The sequence below is a fragment of the Strix uralensis genome, chromosome 1 (assembly GCF_047716275.1).
Source record: "Strix uralensis isolate ZFMK-TIS-50842 chromosome 1, bStrUra1, whole genome shotgun sequence".
NCBI classification, from domain to species: domain Eukaryota; kingdom Metazoa; phylum Chordata; class Aves; order Strigiformes; family Strigidae; genus Strix; species Strix uralensis.
Window position 1 is genome coordinate 11,255,984 of NC_133972.1, and position 19,255 is coordinate 11,275,238.

The 19,255-nt window shown below is 37.7% G+C and overlaps 1 protein-coding gene across 16 annotated transcripts in view; it reads left to right on the forward strand.

The window, feature by feature from the left end:
* Window positions 1-15,601, forward strand: part of LRRFIP2 (LRR binding FLII interacting protein 2) — a 59,699-nt gene extending 44,098 nt beyond the window's left edge. For 8 of the 16 annotated variants that reach the window (XM_074883769.1, XM_074883948.1, XM_074884090.1 and 5 more), the window contains 10 exons: window positions 624-794; window positions 1,386-1,478; window positions 3,641-3,733; window positions 7,648-7,749; window positions 7,998-8,130; window positions 9,462-9,511; window positions 11,503-11,623; window positions 12,635-12,714; window positions 13,832-13,936; window positions 14,670-15,601. In XM_074883769.1, the coding sequence (XP_074739870.1) occupies window positions 624-794; window positions 1,386-1,478; window positions 3,641-3,733; window positions 7,648-7,749; window positions 7,998-8,130; window positions 9,462-9,511; window positions 11,503-11,623; window positions 12,635-12,714; window positions 13,832-13,936; window positions 14,670-14,780 (1,059 nt within the window). In that variant the 3' untranslated portion in view covers window positions 14,781-15,601. The remainder of the gene's footprint in view (window positions 1-623; window positions 795-1,385; window positions 1,479-3,640; window positions 3,734-7,647; window positions 7,750-7,997; window positions 8,131-9,461; window positions 9,512-11,502; window positions 11,624-12,634; window positions 12,715-13,831; window positions 13,937-14,669) is intronic. The other 8 variants (XM_074884027.1, XM_074884363.1, XM_074884760.1 and 5 more) reach the window with 2 other exon arrangements.
* Window positions 15,602-19,255: the final 3,654 nt, after the last annotated feature.

The window sequence follows — 19,255 nt, forward strand, 5'->3', positions numbered from 1 at the left end:
AAGAGCACATATAGCAAGGCATATGTGCACCTTCAGGTAGAGAATCAGGCATGTGAATCTTTACATGCTTTTTCTTATTTTAAACTTGGAAAGACAAAATGTCTGCTTAAACAGAGAATCATTATTACTAAAAAAATGTGACTACCTTAAAACTTTGAATCCGAGATAATAGAGCACTACTTAAATAATGAGCATTAAGTTAAAGCTACTCTTACAGATATTTGTGATCTTTTTTAGTTGTTTAATTGTCTGAGTACTTTGTCAGATTTGCTGCCTTATTCTGAAGCGTTTTCTCATGCATGCACTGAAAATACAATAAAGCTGTGATATTGCTACTTTATCCCTGTAAGTTAAGTTGTGAAGATGGCAGAGCAGAAAATGCAAGTGGAATATTACCTTTTAATTTTCATACTTTTGTAAGGATAACTTTTCATTGCTGTGTATGACCTTACTTGAATAATAGAAATTGAGCAGTGACCTGGTATCTCTAAAGGGAAGACATGACTATAATTCAGAAGCATAATTTTACTGTATAAAAGCACACTTCAGCATTATGGTGATATTCTAACATGTTGGGAGTGCATCAAAAAGTTAGATTAATGTAAGCTTTCTACTGTCTATAGGATTCGCTAGCTGAAGTTGAAGAGAAGTACAAGAAAGCTATGGTTTCCAATGCTCAGCTAGACAATGAGAAAAACAACTTGGTTTACCAAGTAGATACTCTAAAGGACGTCATTGAGGAGAAAGAAGAACAGATAGCAGAGTTCTACAGAGAAAATGAAGAGAAGACCAAGGTACTGATTTTTAAGACTTTCTTTCTAATTATAAAGATAAAGCATAGAAGTCTGGACTGCTTAGTAAGAACAGTTGAAAACTTTTGAATTAGTCTGTCTGTCTCAGTGGCCAAAGATGTTTTGAGTATTGTGTTGGTTTAAAAAAAAAAACCCACCACCACCACAACCCCACCCCCAGAAAAAAGAAGTTATTTAATTGATGCAATCACTAAAAATAAAATATGCTTTTAAATCTATCAGGACAGGTTCAGTCCCACTTTCTTGGAAACAAAAGATCTATGTGGCAGCTTTTTCCAGCAATATTTAGCTAAACTCAGTATCTGAGCTTTTCTCGTTAATATTGTGCTTAAACCTTTATGACATCTTTTTCTCCGCTTTATGTTTTATTAAATAAAATCTTCTGTATAGTTAGTATCTGGAGAAGTTACCTAAAACACTGTTTCTGTGATTTTTAGCCACTTGGTAGGTAGAATTTCTCAAATTGCAGTAATTTCTTGGATAATGTGATGTCAAGTGATATTACTAACTTTTTTAAACTTTGTTGATAATGAGTGTCAAACCCAAAATAAATAATTAATTTATTTAATATAGGAATTGGAAAGACAGAAACACACGTGCAGTGTTCTGCAGCATAAGCTGGATGAACTTAAAGAGGGCCTTCGACAGAGAGATGAATTGATAGAGGTATGTTCATATGAGATAGGGTGTGATACCACTTGTGCAAATAAATGTGGTATAAGATTTGAATGGGAACAGCCATCATACACAAAATTAGCTTAAATGTTATCTTGGATTTTTAAGGAAGAATTTATCTTGTGTTAGTGGCTAGAATTTAAGCTATCAATCTCTCCGAATTTATAAAATTGAAAATGTCTCTGCAAGGTTCTCAAATGTGTTACATCTTGTAAAATCCTGAATTGCTGTGAGGATCATGGTTCTCTCATGAATGTTCCTTGTATCTTTTCCTCCTTGTGAGGGCAGAACTAATGTTTGTATGGCCAAAATCTTTTTGTGTAGCCAGAAGTCCTGATGCATGGATAATACCAAAGGGTATTTTTTTCTTTTCCCAAAAGTTTCCATTTCAGTTATTTTCGGTGTCTTTGAGCATCAGCCACTGAAGCTTGCAGTAGTGAATGTTTGCTTACCAGTCAAGCATAAATAAAGCAACACTGGTCAGCATGGTATTGGGTCATAATCATGTTGCTGGGTGTATGGTGTGCTCTCTTCCTCCTCACCCCCTTCGCCCTGCTCTTTCCCCCCACCTCCCGCTCGCCCTGCTCTTTCCCCCCCCCTCCCCCTCGCCCTGCTCTTTCCCCCTCCCCCTCGCCCTGCTCTTTCCCCCCCCCCCTCACCCTGCTCTTCTGGAAACAATGTGCCCTAAAATTCCGGGGCACATTGGGAATGAATTACAGTTAAAATGAAGATGAAAAATTAAAATGAAAATTATCAGTCTTCATTTTAAAATGGTCCACAAAGATACATATTGTCAACAGTATATTGGTATCCATTTCCCATTGATTTTAGTTCTAGCACTGGAAGCTGTGGTTCAATTAATACGTCGTTTTCCCACCACCTTTTGGTTTCAGTAAAAATTGATGGTCTTTAAGTGTATAGGCCAAAGTTTCCACTACCTGATTTTTCAAAAGCTATATAATATTGCATTTCACTGTCTTTCCCCACTAAGTGCTTGTGCTCTCCAGGTAGTAGTAGTAGTACAATAACTCAAAAAGACTTCTGAAAAGTCCCAGATCTGCTATTGAGAAAATAATATGCTTCATAAACTGGAGTTGATCTGACTTACTAACAGAAGAAAAGGAATAAGATTAGCCTAAGTAGCAGCATTTTGCATCAGACTAGTGCTGACGAGCAAAAAAACCTTAGCAAATTCTGGTTGTAGCTCTGTCACTTGCTCTAGTTTTTCTTTGACTTCACTGTGAATTAAAAAATAAACAACTTTATACTTTGGTTCTTGGGGTTTTTTTTTTTTAAGTATGTGAATCATTGGATATACAGTAGATTTGTCTGGAGTGTTCGCTTTGGTGGAATGTAGCCTATGTGTTGAATATTCTCCAAAGGCATGCAGTCCCTTCAAAGATTTGACCCATATTTACCATTTATTTGAGTAACTTCTCCATCTATTAAAAGAAAATCTAGCTGAAGCCATTTAGCTTTTTGCACAAAGACATTGTCTTTTCTCAGATGTAAAATCAAGTTCACTCATTAGGAGGGAAAAAAATTGTCTCTAGCCCTAAAAATTCTTGTGTCATCTTCATATATAATTATATGAGCATAGCAAAGAATCTTAGTTACGTTTGCAGGGAAAGCAGCAAAATGCAGTGTTAGATAAAAAACAGGACCACGCTTGATAGTACCAGAAAGCAGTCAGCAGCTGTGTTTCACTTCCTGGGTGCTTGATTCAAACTTCCTTCTTTGTACTTTCAAGGTTTTTTGATTTTTGTAGAACATTAATAAAACCACTTGTTAACATTAGTGTTCACTTCCAGATGGGACTTGACGGTATCTGGAAATTATGACAGGGTAATTATTTTCCTATAGAAAAGATGTTATCCCCAGTCTGCAGTGGGAACTGTTACTAAAGAAAAGTAGCTCTAGCTGCACTAAATTCTCCCATCAACATTGATTGAATAAAACTAATTACCGTTCTGTTGCATGAATTCATAAGGAATATATTATGTTAAGTTGCACCCTTTTTCTTTAACTTCATGCTCATAAACTCTTTGGTTGACTTTTATTACTTAATTTCCTTTATCTATTTGAATGTGGTTTTTTTCCATTTCCTTACTTCTCTTTCCTCTTTTATTCTTCCCTCATCCTATTCACTACAGGAGAATCAACGCATGCAGCAGAATATAGACTCCATAACCAAAGAGGTGTTTGATCTCCAGGAGACAGTTAATTGGAAAGATAAAAAAATAGGGGTATGAATCAAATATGGGGGGAAAGGTGTTTTTTCATTTTAGAAGTAGGTGGATGCCCCTCACACCCCAAGGAATGCTGTGTACTCCAAAGAAATGAAGGCTGCTCCCAATTTAAATATTTAAAACATTTTATATTCTTTCTTTTTTAGAAAATGACCTCCACTTCATCTTTACTTGCATAATGACGAAAATCCTAATTAAATCTATAACATAATAAACTGTTATGCATACAATTTTATAATTTTTTACCAAATATTTTTTACCTGTATTTAGGGCTCGAAAAAGTCATCATTTCCTTATTCTTAACAAAGGTAAAAATCGCCTGGGTCCATATATTGATCCATAGGGACATGGCAATAATATAATTTTATACAGATTTGAAGTTGTTTTTGAAGTTTTTAATCTCCTTAGAGGCAAATATAGTTTTCAAAACTTGGAACAGTTCAAAGCCTGCTCACCGTTTGACTCCTGCATCCGTTGACATCTTTACAATTTGCGTAAGAATTTGCTTTACACTACCTGGGACAAGAGAGACAAAATACCCCAAATAATGGAAAAGCTAGAAAGCTGCAGGAGCTAAGGGTCAAAATGTAGAGAAGCCTCAGTGAGTATTTGTAGATCGTGCTTGCATTGGCATACCTAGAGCTAAAAAATATGATCTGGAATTGACTTCTGCAGCCAACTTTCACATTCCTGTATTGCATTTCTGATCCTTCTAGGGCCGGTTAGCTTGGATGCAACACTGAACCAAGCTGATTTTGTGGTACCACACACAAAATACCAGAGTTACCAACTATTGGAATTGAGAGTTGAAATTAAAAAAATGGTTGTGTGGGACCTTTTGGGGAGCATCCGTAGGGCTCCTGTATAGGAAGGAAGGTGGTACAGAAAGATCTGTGTTGATATTCACTGTGCAGCCAACGTAGGTCAGGCAGGGTTTGTCAGCTTTGCTTCTGGGCAGCACAGAAGTGGTAAAACTGTGAGTCAGCCTGATCCTTGGTGGTAACTACATGGCTCTGAAGTTGTGGCTGTTCTGGGCCACAAGTAGATTGCCAGGTGGTGAGAGGGAGTTAACTGGAAAGTCTTTAGAAAGGAATTGTCTGCCCCTTAGTAACTCTAGGGTCATTTCTCTCTGACTGAATTTTACCACAGATTTTGACATACGCAGATTCCTTTGAAAATTGCTGTATTTGCTGGAGTTCAGGTCACTTTGAAAAGTTATCTTTTAGCTGATGGTGCCCAGTTAAGAAAAGCCCTGTTATACTGTCTTTTTTCAATCCATATTTATTTTGTGTTTCAGTCCTTCAATGCATATTGCAATCTTCTCTTCCACCATAAAATAATACTACAACATTTCAAAGTTTTGTTCTGAGCATTCTTCTGAAAGTTTTTTTTTTTATGTTTAACCGTATTCTTTCCATGCTTACTCTTCACCATTGCGTACTGGACTGTCTCAATTTGTGCAATTATTTTTTTGTGCAAGCACTTTTTTCTCTTTCAAATACATTGCCAGAGTCAGTACAGAGCATATCATTTGTTTAAGGTTCAGAGAAATAGCTGCCAGCCAGATTGACAAGAAAGACATATTTTTTCCTTTAGCCAAAATTTTCCTGCCAGTTTCTGTGTTCTTCTAAACACCGTAACTGGACTTTTTTTCTAGTTTTGATTTTTTTACCATCTTGGAATTGAAATCTCTTAGTTCTTAAAATGTAAAAATGCTGCTGTCTTTTCTTTCTCACTTCTGTTATCTAAAAGCATTTACATACTTTTCCTAGCTCCCAGTTTGAGTCTTTCTCCCCAGTACTGAGTAGCTTTTCTAGTTTTTACTCTATTCTAGCTTCAGAAGTCTCTGAGAAAGCTTCACAAAGGAGTGGCTTGTAACTAGAATTGTAACCTAGTTTTACAGTGTACACAGGACTGATGCTCCTCGGAGGAAGAAATGGAGGCAAGAAGAACAGAGACAGCATGAGTTTGTTTTAGACCTGCCTTCTTATATTGTCCTGTTTCAAAAAAGTGATTGAAATTTGCGATTGTATTTGGTCTTAAATTAGATCAGTTTGAGGACACTGAATTATAACTTCCAGATTATATTCCTGAAATACACAGTTATTTTACTGTTTGGTGGCTCCAAATTGTACATGCACTGCCAGTTTGAAATTAGCAATGGCATGTCTGAGTTTGGTATAGATTTCATGAAGGTTTTTGGAATATTTAGAAAATAGGACCCCAGACACAACTGCTTTCTGCTAAATGATCAGATTTTATTCATACTGGTTTGTTAAAATGTGCCTGCAGAGCTTAGTTGTCCTGATTTCTGGCCACTGCCTCAATAGAAGAATTGCAGAAGTAGATTTAGTACAAAATCCCTGTCATCTGTCATATCCCTGCACATAGAAACACTAGCAGTTTTACTACAGTTTTGCAACACGATTACTAATCTCTCCATAGGTAGAGATATATGGTTATATCAGTTTCATTTCCTTCCCCATCAAAATTTTCTGATTTCCAACACTTATGCATGGAGGGGGATGCAGTGGGGAGGATAGAAAAGCTGTTTTGGGAAGGTCAGCAGCATCACAGGGCACTGCCAAGCACACAGGATCTGTGTCTGCAACGTGTCTGCGTCCATTCTCTCAGTTGGGTGAGCTCACTTCCCCCTCTGTCTCTGCCTCTATCCTTCATGTAATAGCAAAAGTGTATGTATCTAAGTGGAACACAAAAAGATGTAACGATTAAGGTTCTTCACACTTTTATAATGTAGTTAGAGATCTAGTATGTGTTAGGAATAAAAGGACATCTTTTGAATTCTTAATCTAGGATGTGACAGCTAATACTTTTACACATGTTGAATTACCTGTACTTTAAATGTTACATTTACATACTAATAAATCAAGTGCAACAGCACTTCTTATTTTTTTTCTGTTGAAATTGAGTGATTAAAACATTGCTCTAATATACAGATTCTAGATAATTATTAAAATTCAGCATACTGCAATTGTTATGTGGGGCAATTACATTACAAAGGTATACACCTTCATTTCTTTCTTGATATCAGTCCATTCCTAAACATTCATGCGTGACATAAGATTTAGCTGGGTAATTTTCTTGGCAAAATGTGTGTACACTTTTGCAGTTGCTGTATGGTCAGGATTATTTGTAATGCATGCAGTATTGAATTTGAATGGAATGCTGGGGATGCTGCCCGGTCAAGTGAAAGTGTCTGGTTAACTGCCAGGTGACACAGCTCCAGGCTAGGTAGGCAAACCTATGTCCATGTCCATATTGTGCTTTTAGCTGCAATCCTTTTTTTATGCAAAAATAGTGCTGCTAGTGTTTGTTGCCTTTTTTTGTCCTCTAAATATGATTGCTTTGGTTTTAGTAAAGGGTAGTTGTAATACTTAGGCAAGTAGTAAATAAACTAGTATTTATAAGTGGATGACAGGCTTATGTACCCAAGGTCTTTTATTAGGTAAGACTTCTATATCATATAAAAGGTAGAGAAATTAGTTCAATTAATGTAATGTTTTAGGATCTTTGCCGATTGAGTTCCGGTAAATTTTATTTCTGGCCACAGAATGCCTGTATTAAGAAGAATCACTTACTCTTTTGGTATTCAATTTAGTTTATCAAAATCTACCAAAAATAGAATCCACTAAATAGAAAATCTATTATAGAATCTACTAAGACTTTCCTGGGAAAAAATTGTCATGACAAACACACAGTGCTGAGGCTAGATATGTGACTTGTAAAAGGTAGTTATCAGAGATGTATGTTTATATATAGATATTAAATACCCCTTTTAATTTCTTTACTTTTATTGAGCTCTTTCTATGTACTTGTAGAAAATCTCTCTGCTATCTGTCATATGCTTTTTCTCTGTGCCATTCTTTTTCTTGCTATCTGCCTGAACCCAGGCCCTAGAAAGACAGAAAGATTACTTTGACTGCATTAAGAATGAACGAGATGAGCTCAGAGAGGAGTTGGCTGACCTGAAGGAAACAATGAAGAGAGGAGAGGTATGTTGGTAGTAGTTACCTTACAGTAACAGAAATCCAGGAATGGGGCATGAAATCAAGGTTAATGAAAAAAAGGAACAATGGTTACTATTCCTGTGCAGTCTCAAAACCTGACCTTAGGGTAGGATTAATGATGCGTTTCATTGTTTCAGTCACCTTGAAAAAGTTTTTTTTTTTTAAACTTTTCTGGCCAATTATATTTTAGCACTGCTCTTATATGAGTAGTTTTTTTTCTTTTGTATTTTTAGAAACATGGATTAGTTATAATTCCAGATGGCACGCCAAACGGTGATGTAAACCATGAATCAGTGGTTGGTGCAATAACAGTTGTATCACAGGAAGCTGCTCAGGTCTTGGAATCTGCAGGAGAAGGACCACTAGGTAAATATATTCTAACTTACTGTATAGAGTGTTTGAAGTCTTCGTTTTGCTCCTGTTCACAGTGGGTTGTGATATACAGCCACAGAAAGATGCTTCTGGAATACACGCTTACACAGCTTTCAGGATTGCTCAGTAAAAAGGCAGATGTATCTTTTGAGTAAAAAAAAAATTAGTATGTGCTTGGATGTTTGTAACTGATTAGATCTCTTGGTCCCACTTTTGTTTTATTACTGTCAGAAAATATCTTGTCTAAAAGTGCAGTCTTTTGGATTAGTATGTTTTCCATTGTGTTTCATTAAAAAAATTCTTTAAAAGTATTTATAACAAATGAAAGAACTTCCATTATAGAAAATAATGCATTGTGTACACTTTCCCCTTCCTTGAAATACTTCTGCCTTTGCTAGGGTAAAGCAAGTGCAGTCTTTCATCACATTCATTAGAAAAAAATACTTTTAAAAACATTCATAAAATGACATAGACAACAGAAAGATACAGGTTTGGGGGGCTTTTATTTTAACTTGCCTTTATCCTTAGGTCACACGAGTTATTGTACGCATAGTCAGTCCACTGTAAAATTCTGTTAGTTAACATGGAAAGAAACATCTCTATAGACTTGCATTATATTTGTACATAATATATAATATTTACATGCTTTTGTTTCAACAGATTAAACTTGATTCATGTTTCTGCTGTGGCTCAATCATAATGAAATACAGATGTCTTTGTGCTTTGTCACTGTCAAAGTTATGATTTCTAAGGGAGCTACTCTAATCTTAGCACAGTGTTGCTTGACAGACTGTTTTGTAGCCACTACTGGTCTTCTGAATGATTAAAGATATTGCAACATTCCTGTGGGTCATTTCCAAAGTACTTTTTTGTGGTTTGAGAACACTTTCTACAAACTTTCTAAACATATGGGGAAGCTTAGTGCTTTCCTTGAAGAGATAGCAGTCTAAGAATAAGACGGGGAAGAGTATATAATCAGAAGAAAATTTTGTTGGTAATGGCTGTTGTAGATACTGGGACAAAACTGTGGTTTATTATTTTAAAAAAATCCTCAGTTAACTTACTTTGAAGAAATACTAAACTCAGAGGTCTTGCTTTTAAAATTGTTGTACTAACAAACAGCGTGAATGAAATATCTTTCCCTTTTTTCTGCTATTAACTGAAGGCTGGTGTGTTGTTATAAGTAAGATACTAAAGTTTTATGTTCCCAGGGCTACTAGATTTAAGTTTGAAGAGCATTTGATTTGAAAATGAACAAAAAGTTATAAAAAAATATGTTGTTAGTTACTGATTTCTCTGGTTTTAATTTGGTTCTTTGTTTTTAGATGTCCGGCTACGAAAACTGGCTGGAGAAAAGGAGGAATTATTGTCCCAGGTAAAATAAGCTATTCTTTTCAGAAATAGACCTTTGTGTATCCTTTTGCAGACTACTAATATATTAGCAATAAACAAATATTAAGCACCAAAGGTGCTTAATCAAGTACATAAGCACTAAAGCAAAATACAATACTCAACTTCTTACCTGCCTGGCTAGCAAAAGTTATCAGCTCCTCTCACTAGGGTCCTTGTCCATGTGACTTTGATATCGGTTGGTAAAGAACCCTTATTTCACTAACTCACTAACTGGTTAGCTGAAATCTAACTTGCTGCTGACTCTGTTATTAGTGCACGTACTTAATGTTGTTCTTTATTTTGTCTTATGCGGAAATACTAAAGTCAGTAAAATGACATTCTCATAAACATTCTTCCAAATTGCTAAGTGGTAGTATTTCTTTGATCATTTCAGTTTCTCAAATAGAGAAGTAGTATTATCAAAGTAGTCCTCTGCTCTGGTGAGACCCCACCTGCAGTGCTGCTCTGGGGCCCCCAACATCAGAAGCACATGGACCTGTTTGAGCGGGCCTGGAGGAGGCCACGAAGATGACCAGAGGGCTGGAGCACCCCTCTGTGAGGACAGGCTGAGAGAGTTGGGGTGGTTCAGCCTGGAGAAGAGAAGGCTCCGGGGAGACCTTAGAGCAGCCTCCCAGTACTTAAAGGGGCTACAGGAAAGATGGGGAGGGACTCTTGATCAGGGGTGTAGGGATAGGATGAGGGGTAACGGTTTTAAACTGAAAGAGGGCAGATTTAGATTAGATAGAAGGAAGAAATTCTTCCCTGTGAGAGTGGTGAGACACTGGCACAGGTTTCCCAGAGCAGCTGTGGCTGCCCCCTCCCCGGAAGGGTTCAAGGCCAGGTTGGACGGGGCTTTGGGCAACCAGGGCTAGTGGAAGGTGTCCCTGCCCATGGCAGAGCGGTGGGAACTGGGTGATCTTTAAGGTCCCTTCCAACCCAAACCATTCTGTGATTCTAGTTGTATTTTAATACAGTTCAGTATTGAGAAGAGAGGACTTAAAAAAACATATAGCTATTGAAGAATTGTTAGGAATACCATAGTTTTTGTGCTTCTAGTTGAGCACGTTGCAAATGGTGTTGTCATATTTGTTTTTGCTGGGAGCATACCTTAACTTTATTACAGGTACTTGGTTTAGAATGCAAGTAAATTCTTTTAGTATTGAATCAAAGCTGTTAAATATAGGTATATAAAGATGTATATGTATATTCATCACCATATAATTGTAAAAATCACTGTTAAAATACTCGATTTATATCATGAATGCGAGTTTTGCAAGTATAACTCCCATACCGCTAATCTGTAGGGCAATATTTTGATAAGAGAGGCAAAAAAGTAGCTCCCATTTCTTTCATAAACTCCAGACACAGAGGACATAGCTGAGGAATCTGTTCCCTGACTACTGGAAAAATCCCAAGACAGCTGCTGTAGCATAAACCAGAACCATTTAAGACTAATGTGCACTACAGGCTTGCCTAGGACCATGGCTTCCAGGTGGAGTAAAAGAGAAGACCCCAAAAAAAGCTGTGGATTATTCTTTCTGTAAACTCACCAGGATATTGTTCATTATCTTCATACATGTTTAAAGTGTAAACGGTATACAGTAGAAGAAATTCATAAATGGAGTTTATTGCTGCCTCCCCCTCTGGAAGGGCAGCTGTGTTAGAGTTACTGGGTGCCCCTGCATTGTGCAGAGATCCCCACAGCACTGACCGAACTGGTGGGTTTGGGTTGTGCATTGACAAGCAGAGGGCACTCGCCCAGCGATGGGGATGGGGGGCTGCAGCCACAGGCCTCAGGGCCTGCCTGCCCTGCCTGCCCTGCCTGCCCTGCACGGCTCTGCGACTCCCGCTTACAGAACCATCTCAGCCAGGGGCATCTCAGGACTACTTTGCCTTTTTCCTATGGAATGTTTAGATACACGACTACTGAACTTCTGGGAGCGTGTTTTTCACAAAAGAACACTTCTTTTTCAGGTTAGAAAACTGAAGATGCAGTTGGAAGAAGAACGACAGAAATATTCTAAAAGTGATGGCATGACTCCAGATATCATAGGCTTAGAGAATGGTTCTGACTTGCAGCTAATAGAAATGCAGAGTAGGTATATGGTTACTGTTCAAAAGTATTCTTACTGGGGAGGGGAAGCAGACCTCCAACTCCTTGTCCTACATTGTTGTGCAGTAGTAGTATTGTGAATGAATATATAGTTGAGCAGCTAGTTTTTTGTGATATATCTCCTTGCAAGAAATTTCTCAATGCAGAATAGCTTAAAAATCTGCTTCTTTCAGTGCTGAACAACAACATTCTGAGAAGTTATTTTTCAGTTGATGACCTTGCCTAAATTGGGTGCCACTACTGAACAATTTTGATTTTTAGATGGCAGAATATCAGCTGAGATACTTTGTTAATATATTATACCTGATTTTTTTTATTTTATTGAATTTTTGATACAGAAACTTAATCTAAAATACTGTTATTCTTTGAAGCAAAACATGAAAAATTATTAAAGTTTAACACTATTCAGTGTTGCTTCATAGAAACACTAAGCTACTTTCCATTTCAAGACAGCTATTCCTTCAGCTGAAAACTACTCATTTGATGGATTGTCTTTTAATATGCTTGTGGCAATGGACATGAACAGAGCATTGGCAATGTCAGGGCTAAAATATAACACCAAAATAATTTGCAGAGCTCTTGGGAGTTTGTCAGGCAGGTTCAAGCCTTGTGCTCCTCATTCAAATGTTACTACATACGTCTATGCTAAATGCTGCTGGTAGTATGTCTATTGTGATTTCACCTGTTTTGCAGTGCGTTTTGACTCTTGTGTTGATTCTTTTGAGAGATGAGTTTGTTTTAAAAGGTATCTCATTTATATATCTGAGACTTAATGCACACTCTTACAGAGACAGTAATTATGTTCTCTAAATAACAGGAAAATTATGTCCTTTTCATATTCTCAAAAAATATTTCTGAAAGAACATTTACCTCATATAATCCTGTATATGGGCTTCTCAATAAAATGGTCTTTTTAATGAATTTTAATTTGAAAGGAAACTGCCAGTTTAGAGAGTTGCTTTAAGTAATACATTCATGTCAATTTTTGTCTAGGAGATGCCAACAGACAAATTAGTGAATACAAATTTAAGCTTTCAAAAGCTGAACAAGATATAACTACCTTGGAACAAAATGTAAGTGTGTCTGTCTTCATATTTATTGTTATCATTACACTTGCTCTGCAACTATGAAAACATTTCTCATTTGATTTATTGTTCTTCATTTTGCACGGAATGGCATTACATTTGTATTTTTTCATATTTCCTGCAATTCAATACCTGTGCATAGTCTAACCATAAAATAAAATAATCTGGAGTTAATTTACCAAGATGTGAATGTATGGCAGAATATAAAGAGGAACTGATGCTATTAGTTCAAGAAAATCAGTTTATGTAGCTTAATTGCTTGTAAGAAAGTTGTATAGACTGTAGAAGGTACATAATTTACTCTCTGAAATTCAAGAGTTTGTTTTTATAGATGTACATATATATATCTCTCACGCTGACTTATGCTTTGTTATTGTAAGTCAAAAATATGGTATTATAGTTCAGCACCTCTGTAGATCACCTAAAAATCACATGAAGGATTATAGTTTGGATCAGAGATGCATAGTTGTTCTTTTGCACAGCAACAGGCTACCAGCCCATCCTATGGATGTGGGGGGGTAACAGGGAGCTATAAATATAACAATCCAGCAAGTGGGCTTTAACACCTGCAGGCTGCAACCAGGGTTTGTCTCGAGCCCCCTCTTTACTGCTGAGCTCTGTGCCTCAGCTCAAGACCTCTTGCATCATGTCCTGCTAACAGTTAGTCTCCTTTCTACTTTGCACCTTTTCATATGGTCTCTGCTTTTCAACTTTCCAACTTTTGTTTTTAATCCCATGTGTTCCCCAAATCTTGATTTTTCTTTTTCCAACTCCTCTCTCTCTTTAATTCTTCAATCTCCTGTATCTTCTCAGCTGTGTCCTGTGCTACATTGCATTCTCTAACATTTCCTGTGACCCTTGCTAGGGAGGGACAGGCAATGAAGGGTATTCCAAGTTTCTGCCCACAACTTATTTTACCGTTTTATTAGTTCTTTTAAAAGCCCTCTTTGCAATTATGGCTGCTGCTAACACAGTTAAACCTACTCTTTCCAGAGGGAGATACTATGGATAATTCACAGGATGCCTACAGTGGCATTTCAGAAAGGGAAGAACAGCTGGTGGAACACCTGAGTAATCATTCCTTTTGTCTTGTTTGGGTTTGCAGATCGGACGGCTTGAGGGGCAGGTTGCAAGGTATAAAAATGCAGCAGAAAATGCAGAAAAAGTAGAAGATGAACTCAAAGCTGAAAAGAGGAAGCTTCAGCGAGAGGTAATTGACTTGATTTCCTTTTGAGCTGTATGCTCCTTTCAGTCTTGAACTGCTCTGTCTTTTGCCTCCAAGCTCTGTTTTTTTGTAATCTTCGGGTTACAGCTTTGAAGTGTTTTTGGAGGAGAACTCTGAGTCTATCAGTGTTGCATTCAGAAAACTGTAGCACATAAAAGTAATACTAGTTACCATTCAGTGCAGTACTTCCTTGAAAGGAAGGGTCTAAAGTTGTATTTTCTTCTAAATGAGGTAACTTGTACTATTTTAAACTAATCCTTCCATAAAAATTACTGGGGAGCCAAATGTTCCCTGTGTCAAGTGCCAGCCTGGGAGGTTTCCAGCATGCACCTCACAGGGAGCTGGGATCATGCTTGTGTAAGAGCTGCTGCATGACTAGTGTGATGCCTGCTACCCCCGGGAACATATATCCATCAGCAAGTGACAATAGTGGAGAGGACTCTGTCTTTAAACAGCATGTAATAGGAAGTTGCTGGCACCTAGTTCTTTTGGAATGAGTACATGTTTCATGTTTCAGTTGCTTCCCAATTTTTGTTTTTTTTAACAATTGAATTCCAGTTCATTTGACTGCAGCAATGAAAGTGTTGTGTCTTACGTGGCACTCTTACAAAGCATGTAATATTTGTATTCCTGATTTAATTTCCTCTGTCAGAGCTTAAGAACAGCAGAAAGCCCGAGTAAACTTAAAGTGATCATAACTTTTGTTTTCCTTTTATAGTTAAGAACAGCACTGGATAAGATAGAAGAGATGGAGATGACCAATAGCCACTTAATGAAAAGGCTGGAGAAGATGAAGGCAAATAGGACTGCGCTTTTATCTCAACAGTGAAGTGGAAATTGAAAATATGATGCACTGCTCCATGAATAATTAGCCCCTAGCTTGGTTTTAAAATACAGACTTTCATTGGCACAAACTATTTGAACACAGAGTTGTTCATTGGTGTTTTAGTTTCATAATTAAATGGCATACTTCTTTTTGTAACTTATGAGAGAATGAAATGTAGTTTGAATTTCCATGTGAATGACAGCAGTTTTCCTGTAGCGTTTGATTCTAGAGTCAGAGCTGGAGCACAATGCTGTATGTTCGACTTAGCGATAGAAAATGTTTTTACAACTGTGGAATCAAGTTTACTCACGATCTCTTTTGGCTGCTTTAATGATGCTTGATGCTCGGAGACAACTGCATGAATTCAAGAAGACACTGTATTACTGTATTATAAACTAACATATATTTGCTCAAGACATCACACAGCACAAGTGCCTTTTATCTGGTGCAATTTAGACTTCATTGTTGAAATAACCTTTGAAATCAGATAACATTTTATTTTAAGATACATTTGGGGTATTCACTAAACTTTATACATTTTGAAAATACATTTTTGTAAAATATTTAAATTTATAAGAAAAAAAATAGGGACTGTATATAAAAATCTGCTTTTTTGCATGGGCACATCTGAGTTCTAGGTAATTTTGTCAAATACTAGCCCCTGATACTCTTAGTATTAAGAGTGCAGATTTTAAAACTTCTGTTGTACACCATCAAATTATATGTCATCTGCTGCTTAAGTGTGAATTGAAATTTTCAGGTGGGAGGAAGGGGTGGGAAATGTGGCTAAGGAGTTTATTAAATGGACACTTTACTGACCAAAACCAGATGTTTTGTGTTTTCTTTTAAATACTGAGATACCAACAGACCAGAGCAAAATTTTTGCAGAATAGTAAATTCTGATCTCCATATTCTTCAAAAGTATCTTTTGGGCTTTGAAATAGTGAGTTTGAATTTTTTTTTCTGACTACTTATCCTGGTCTGCTGCTCTTTGACGGTACTGCCACGGAGGAGGGGGGCAGTACAAGGAGGAAGGTGCTTTCTGGAATGGTGTTGGTTTTGTCTGTACCCTATTCTTGATGGACAGTGAATGTTATTAGGAACTTCCACTCTTTTTAAGCTGGCGCATCACAAGTGGGAAATGAGCAGCACCTGCAGTGGCAATTCTGAAGTATTTGAAGTGGCACTGCCCCTGTGTTGGACTTTCCCTGAGGCCAGCAGGAGCCCAACATTTGATATGAGAGGAATCATTCCTTTGGACTCATATCAGATGCTTTTCTGTTGCTAATTGCTACCCTTCAGGAGTATTTCTCAAAGCAAGGCAGGTTTCAGGACCATTGCAATCCAGAGGTTTAGTACTCCTGCTTGTACCAGACCTGCTTTCCAAAGAACAGCCATCCTGACAGTGCAAAACTGAAGCTTTTGGTCTCTTTCAGTTTGGGTGCCTCTTGGACTCGGAAAAGAAAATGCCTTCTCTGTTGAGAAACCTCCCTGTAAGTAGCAGATCTCCCTAGGCCTAGATTAAATAGGAGACGACTGTAGTTTGGTGATCACATAGATCCGTGCTGTTAACACCCTGCATTCTGCTGTGTACTTGTTCAGAAGAAACTACCAGGATCTTGATTAATTGCTCTTAATGGTGTGTATTGTGAAGGTAAAGGGATACTTCAGGGGTTTTGAGAGTGTTCACATGACAAAACTCTGCTAAAACCTTATTTGGCATGTGGCGGGGAGCACATCTTCTTCTAGTTCATGTCTTCTAAACCACCCCCTCGAAGCCAGCCATTTTATGGCACAGGGAAAACTGTGATTTCAGTATTAAACCATGACAGTCAGATAAGCAGTTACTAACTCAAAGTTGCTAGCCTACTGCAAAACTTTTTCTGGAGCACAGGTAAAGCATCAGTACATCCTTTCTGAAGATTAAGATTTTTAGTAGTTTTTAAAGTTGTTTATTACAGAGTTCTGTTAATGTAGCCATTTTAGTTGTAGAGCTTCCCCAATTCTGGCTACCAGAAAATCAAAGCAAATTCAACAAAATACCCAAATGTGAGATTCCCAGCGCGTAGACTAACTGAATAACACTGGATTATGTGATCCAATATGACTCTTAAGGCAATTGAAAGAGGTAAGAGGGAACAGCCCTAGGAAGAATTAATTGCAAACCTTTAATCTTTCTCCAAAACAACGCTTACCAGAAGTAAGAATAATGTTTCACTAAACTCTTGTGAACTCCTTTCATGTAAGTGGGACAGATCCAAATAAAAACAAAAAGCAAAAGCAGTAAATAAACCAACATGATTATCAAGCCTGTCCCATTATTAAGTTTTCCTTATAAAACTATTTCAGAATCATGCAACTCAACAAAATTTTTGTAATCACCATATAATATCTGCCATTTGTTTGAAAATTACAGAGTGACTTTGTTTTTTAAGCTGTGATTTTATTAGTTATGATGCAAGTTAATGTTGCAAACTACTTAGAATGTATAAAAGTTCTGTCTACTAGCAGGGTACACTGAAGTTTAAAAACAGTCCTCCCGTATGGCTCGTGCTGCTTTAGTAACTGCCTGTTCAAAGTTTGGCCCTTGACGTTTAATAAACTGAAAAAAATTCAGCTAGCAGCACAGCAGGCTTATTGGCCACCTTTTTAACATTTCCCACCCCCTCACACCTTCCCCCCAGCAGTCTTAAGCAATCATAGTTAGTGGAATAAAACCTTGAGAAGCAAAATGCTTGTTTACATGCATTTACTGATTTCCTCTTAAAGAGTCCATACACTGGTCAAGTGAATTCTTCCTCCTCTAGGGGTGCAGGCAGCAGTCATTTCCCTTCTGGTGTCATCCTTCTCCCTTTCTCTGTCAGTGTCTTGCTGTGGTCTCTTTCTGTGGTACAGAAACAAAACCAAAGTATGTTCTGTTCTCCTATCACTCAGGCAAAACATGCGCAGCAGATGGGATGCTCAATTCATGTGCTCTACCTTAACACTGAAAATGCAGAATGTTTCCCTAAGCTTCCCAGAAAGAAAGTTTTGGTTTACTTCCTAGGCATAATTTGTTAAAAAAGGGTCATTCATAAGGGAATTTAAGACTTGCCGAACACACCAGGATTCTGACTTGACTATACAAGGTTGAATAAGGAATATGATTCCAGTGCTTTTGCCTTTACTAGGGTAATGTCTATGTAATTCAGTAATGGAGTTTATCTTTCTATCCCCCACAAGAGAATGACCTCCAAATAGAGATAGACCAGCGTGATCTCACTAAAGTCCAAAGCAATCAGAAAAGTCTTCAATTTCAGGGCCATGCTGTGAAATAAATAGATAGCATTGTATGACCTCAGGCATGATGAGACTTGCTGAGGAGGCACCATCGTAGGAGAGAAGCATCCACTGTTGCTCACCACCCCCAGGCCTCCCTGTGTCCCCCTGAACATCAGCCATTTCAACCAGACCGCTGTCATCTTCCATTTCAGCATCCTGTGACCTGACTGCACGCTCCAGAGGTCCTTCGTTAATCTCTGTTGTCCCTTCAGGGGAGCCTGTGCTTAAGGGCTGTTCACTGGCTGGAGAAAAGCATCCAATTTCTGCTTGCAGGAATCGGTGGGGACTGGAATTTAGACATTTACAAACAAAAAATTATCTAGAGAAATATCTCAAAAGTGTTCCTGAAATTGTTGAGATGACCTGGGAGGTACCATGAGAAGCAGTAACAAGAAAAAAAAAGAAGACAAGAGGTTACTTTGTCTTGTAACAAGTATAGGCATGAAAAAAAAAATTGTAAGTAATAATGATTGACACTTAGATAGCACTAAGGAAAGCTCTTTTTTTTACTCAAGGTACAGTTCATTTAATCAGAACCAGTGTATCTGTGACAAGCAAGTGAATAGTGGCTACATGACCTTACCAGCACTGCTGGAGACCACTAATTGCTTGTCGGCCAAATGAAAAACAACGTTAGCTGTAATTACAGAAAGCTTATAGGGAAAGTCATTAGTTTTGGTCAGCCCAACTGGGCTTTGGTTGAGAAAAAAACATGAGTTCAATTATCTTAATCAGATAATTTTAGAGATGCTTGCAAGGGGACAGAGAAGGATGTTAGTGCCTCTTGCATGCAGGGTTTATGCCCCATTGCTGCCTGTGAAAAGTTTAGGAAGTGGACATAGATATAATTGTAACCTGGCAGAATACCAGTATTTTTATTGAGGGCATGATTTTTAACACCCAGCACAGTTTGTTCCTCCTTCAAGTTTGCAGGGGTCTTGTTGGGGCTGGGTGGAAAGATTCGGTAAAAGCAGCACCAAAAAGGTAAAGAGAAACTACATTTTCCTGATTTGTCCTTTGTGGGACATTAGGTGCCAAAAAGCAGCCTCTGGGGTACCTAATGTGCTCACAGCCTTTTCCACCACACTCCACTGAGACCGTGAATCTCCACAGCCTCATCTTGGGTGCCAGAAAGATCTTCACCCCACGTTTCCCAC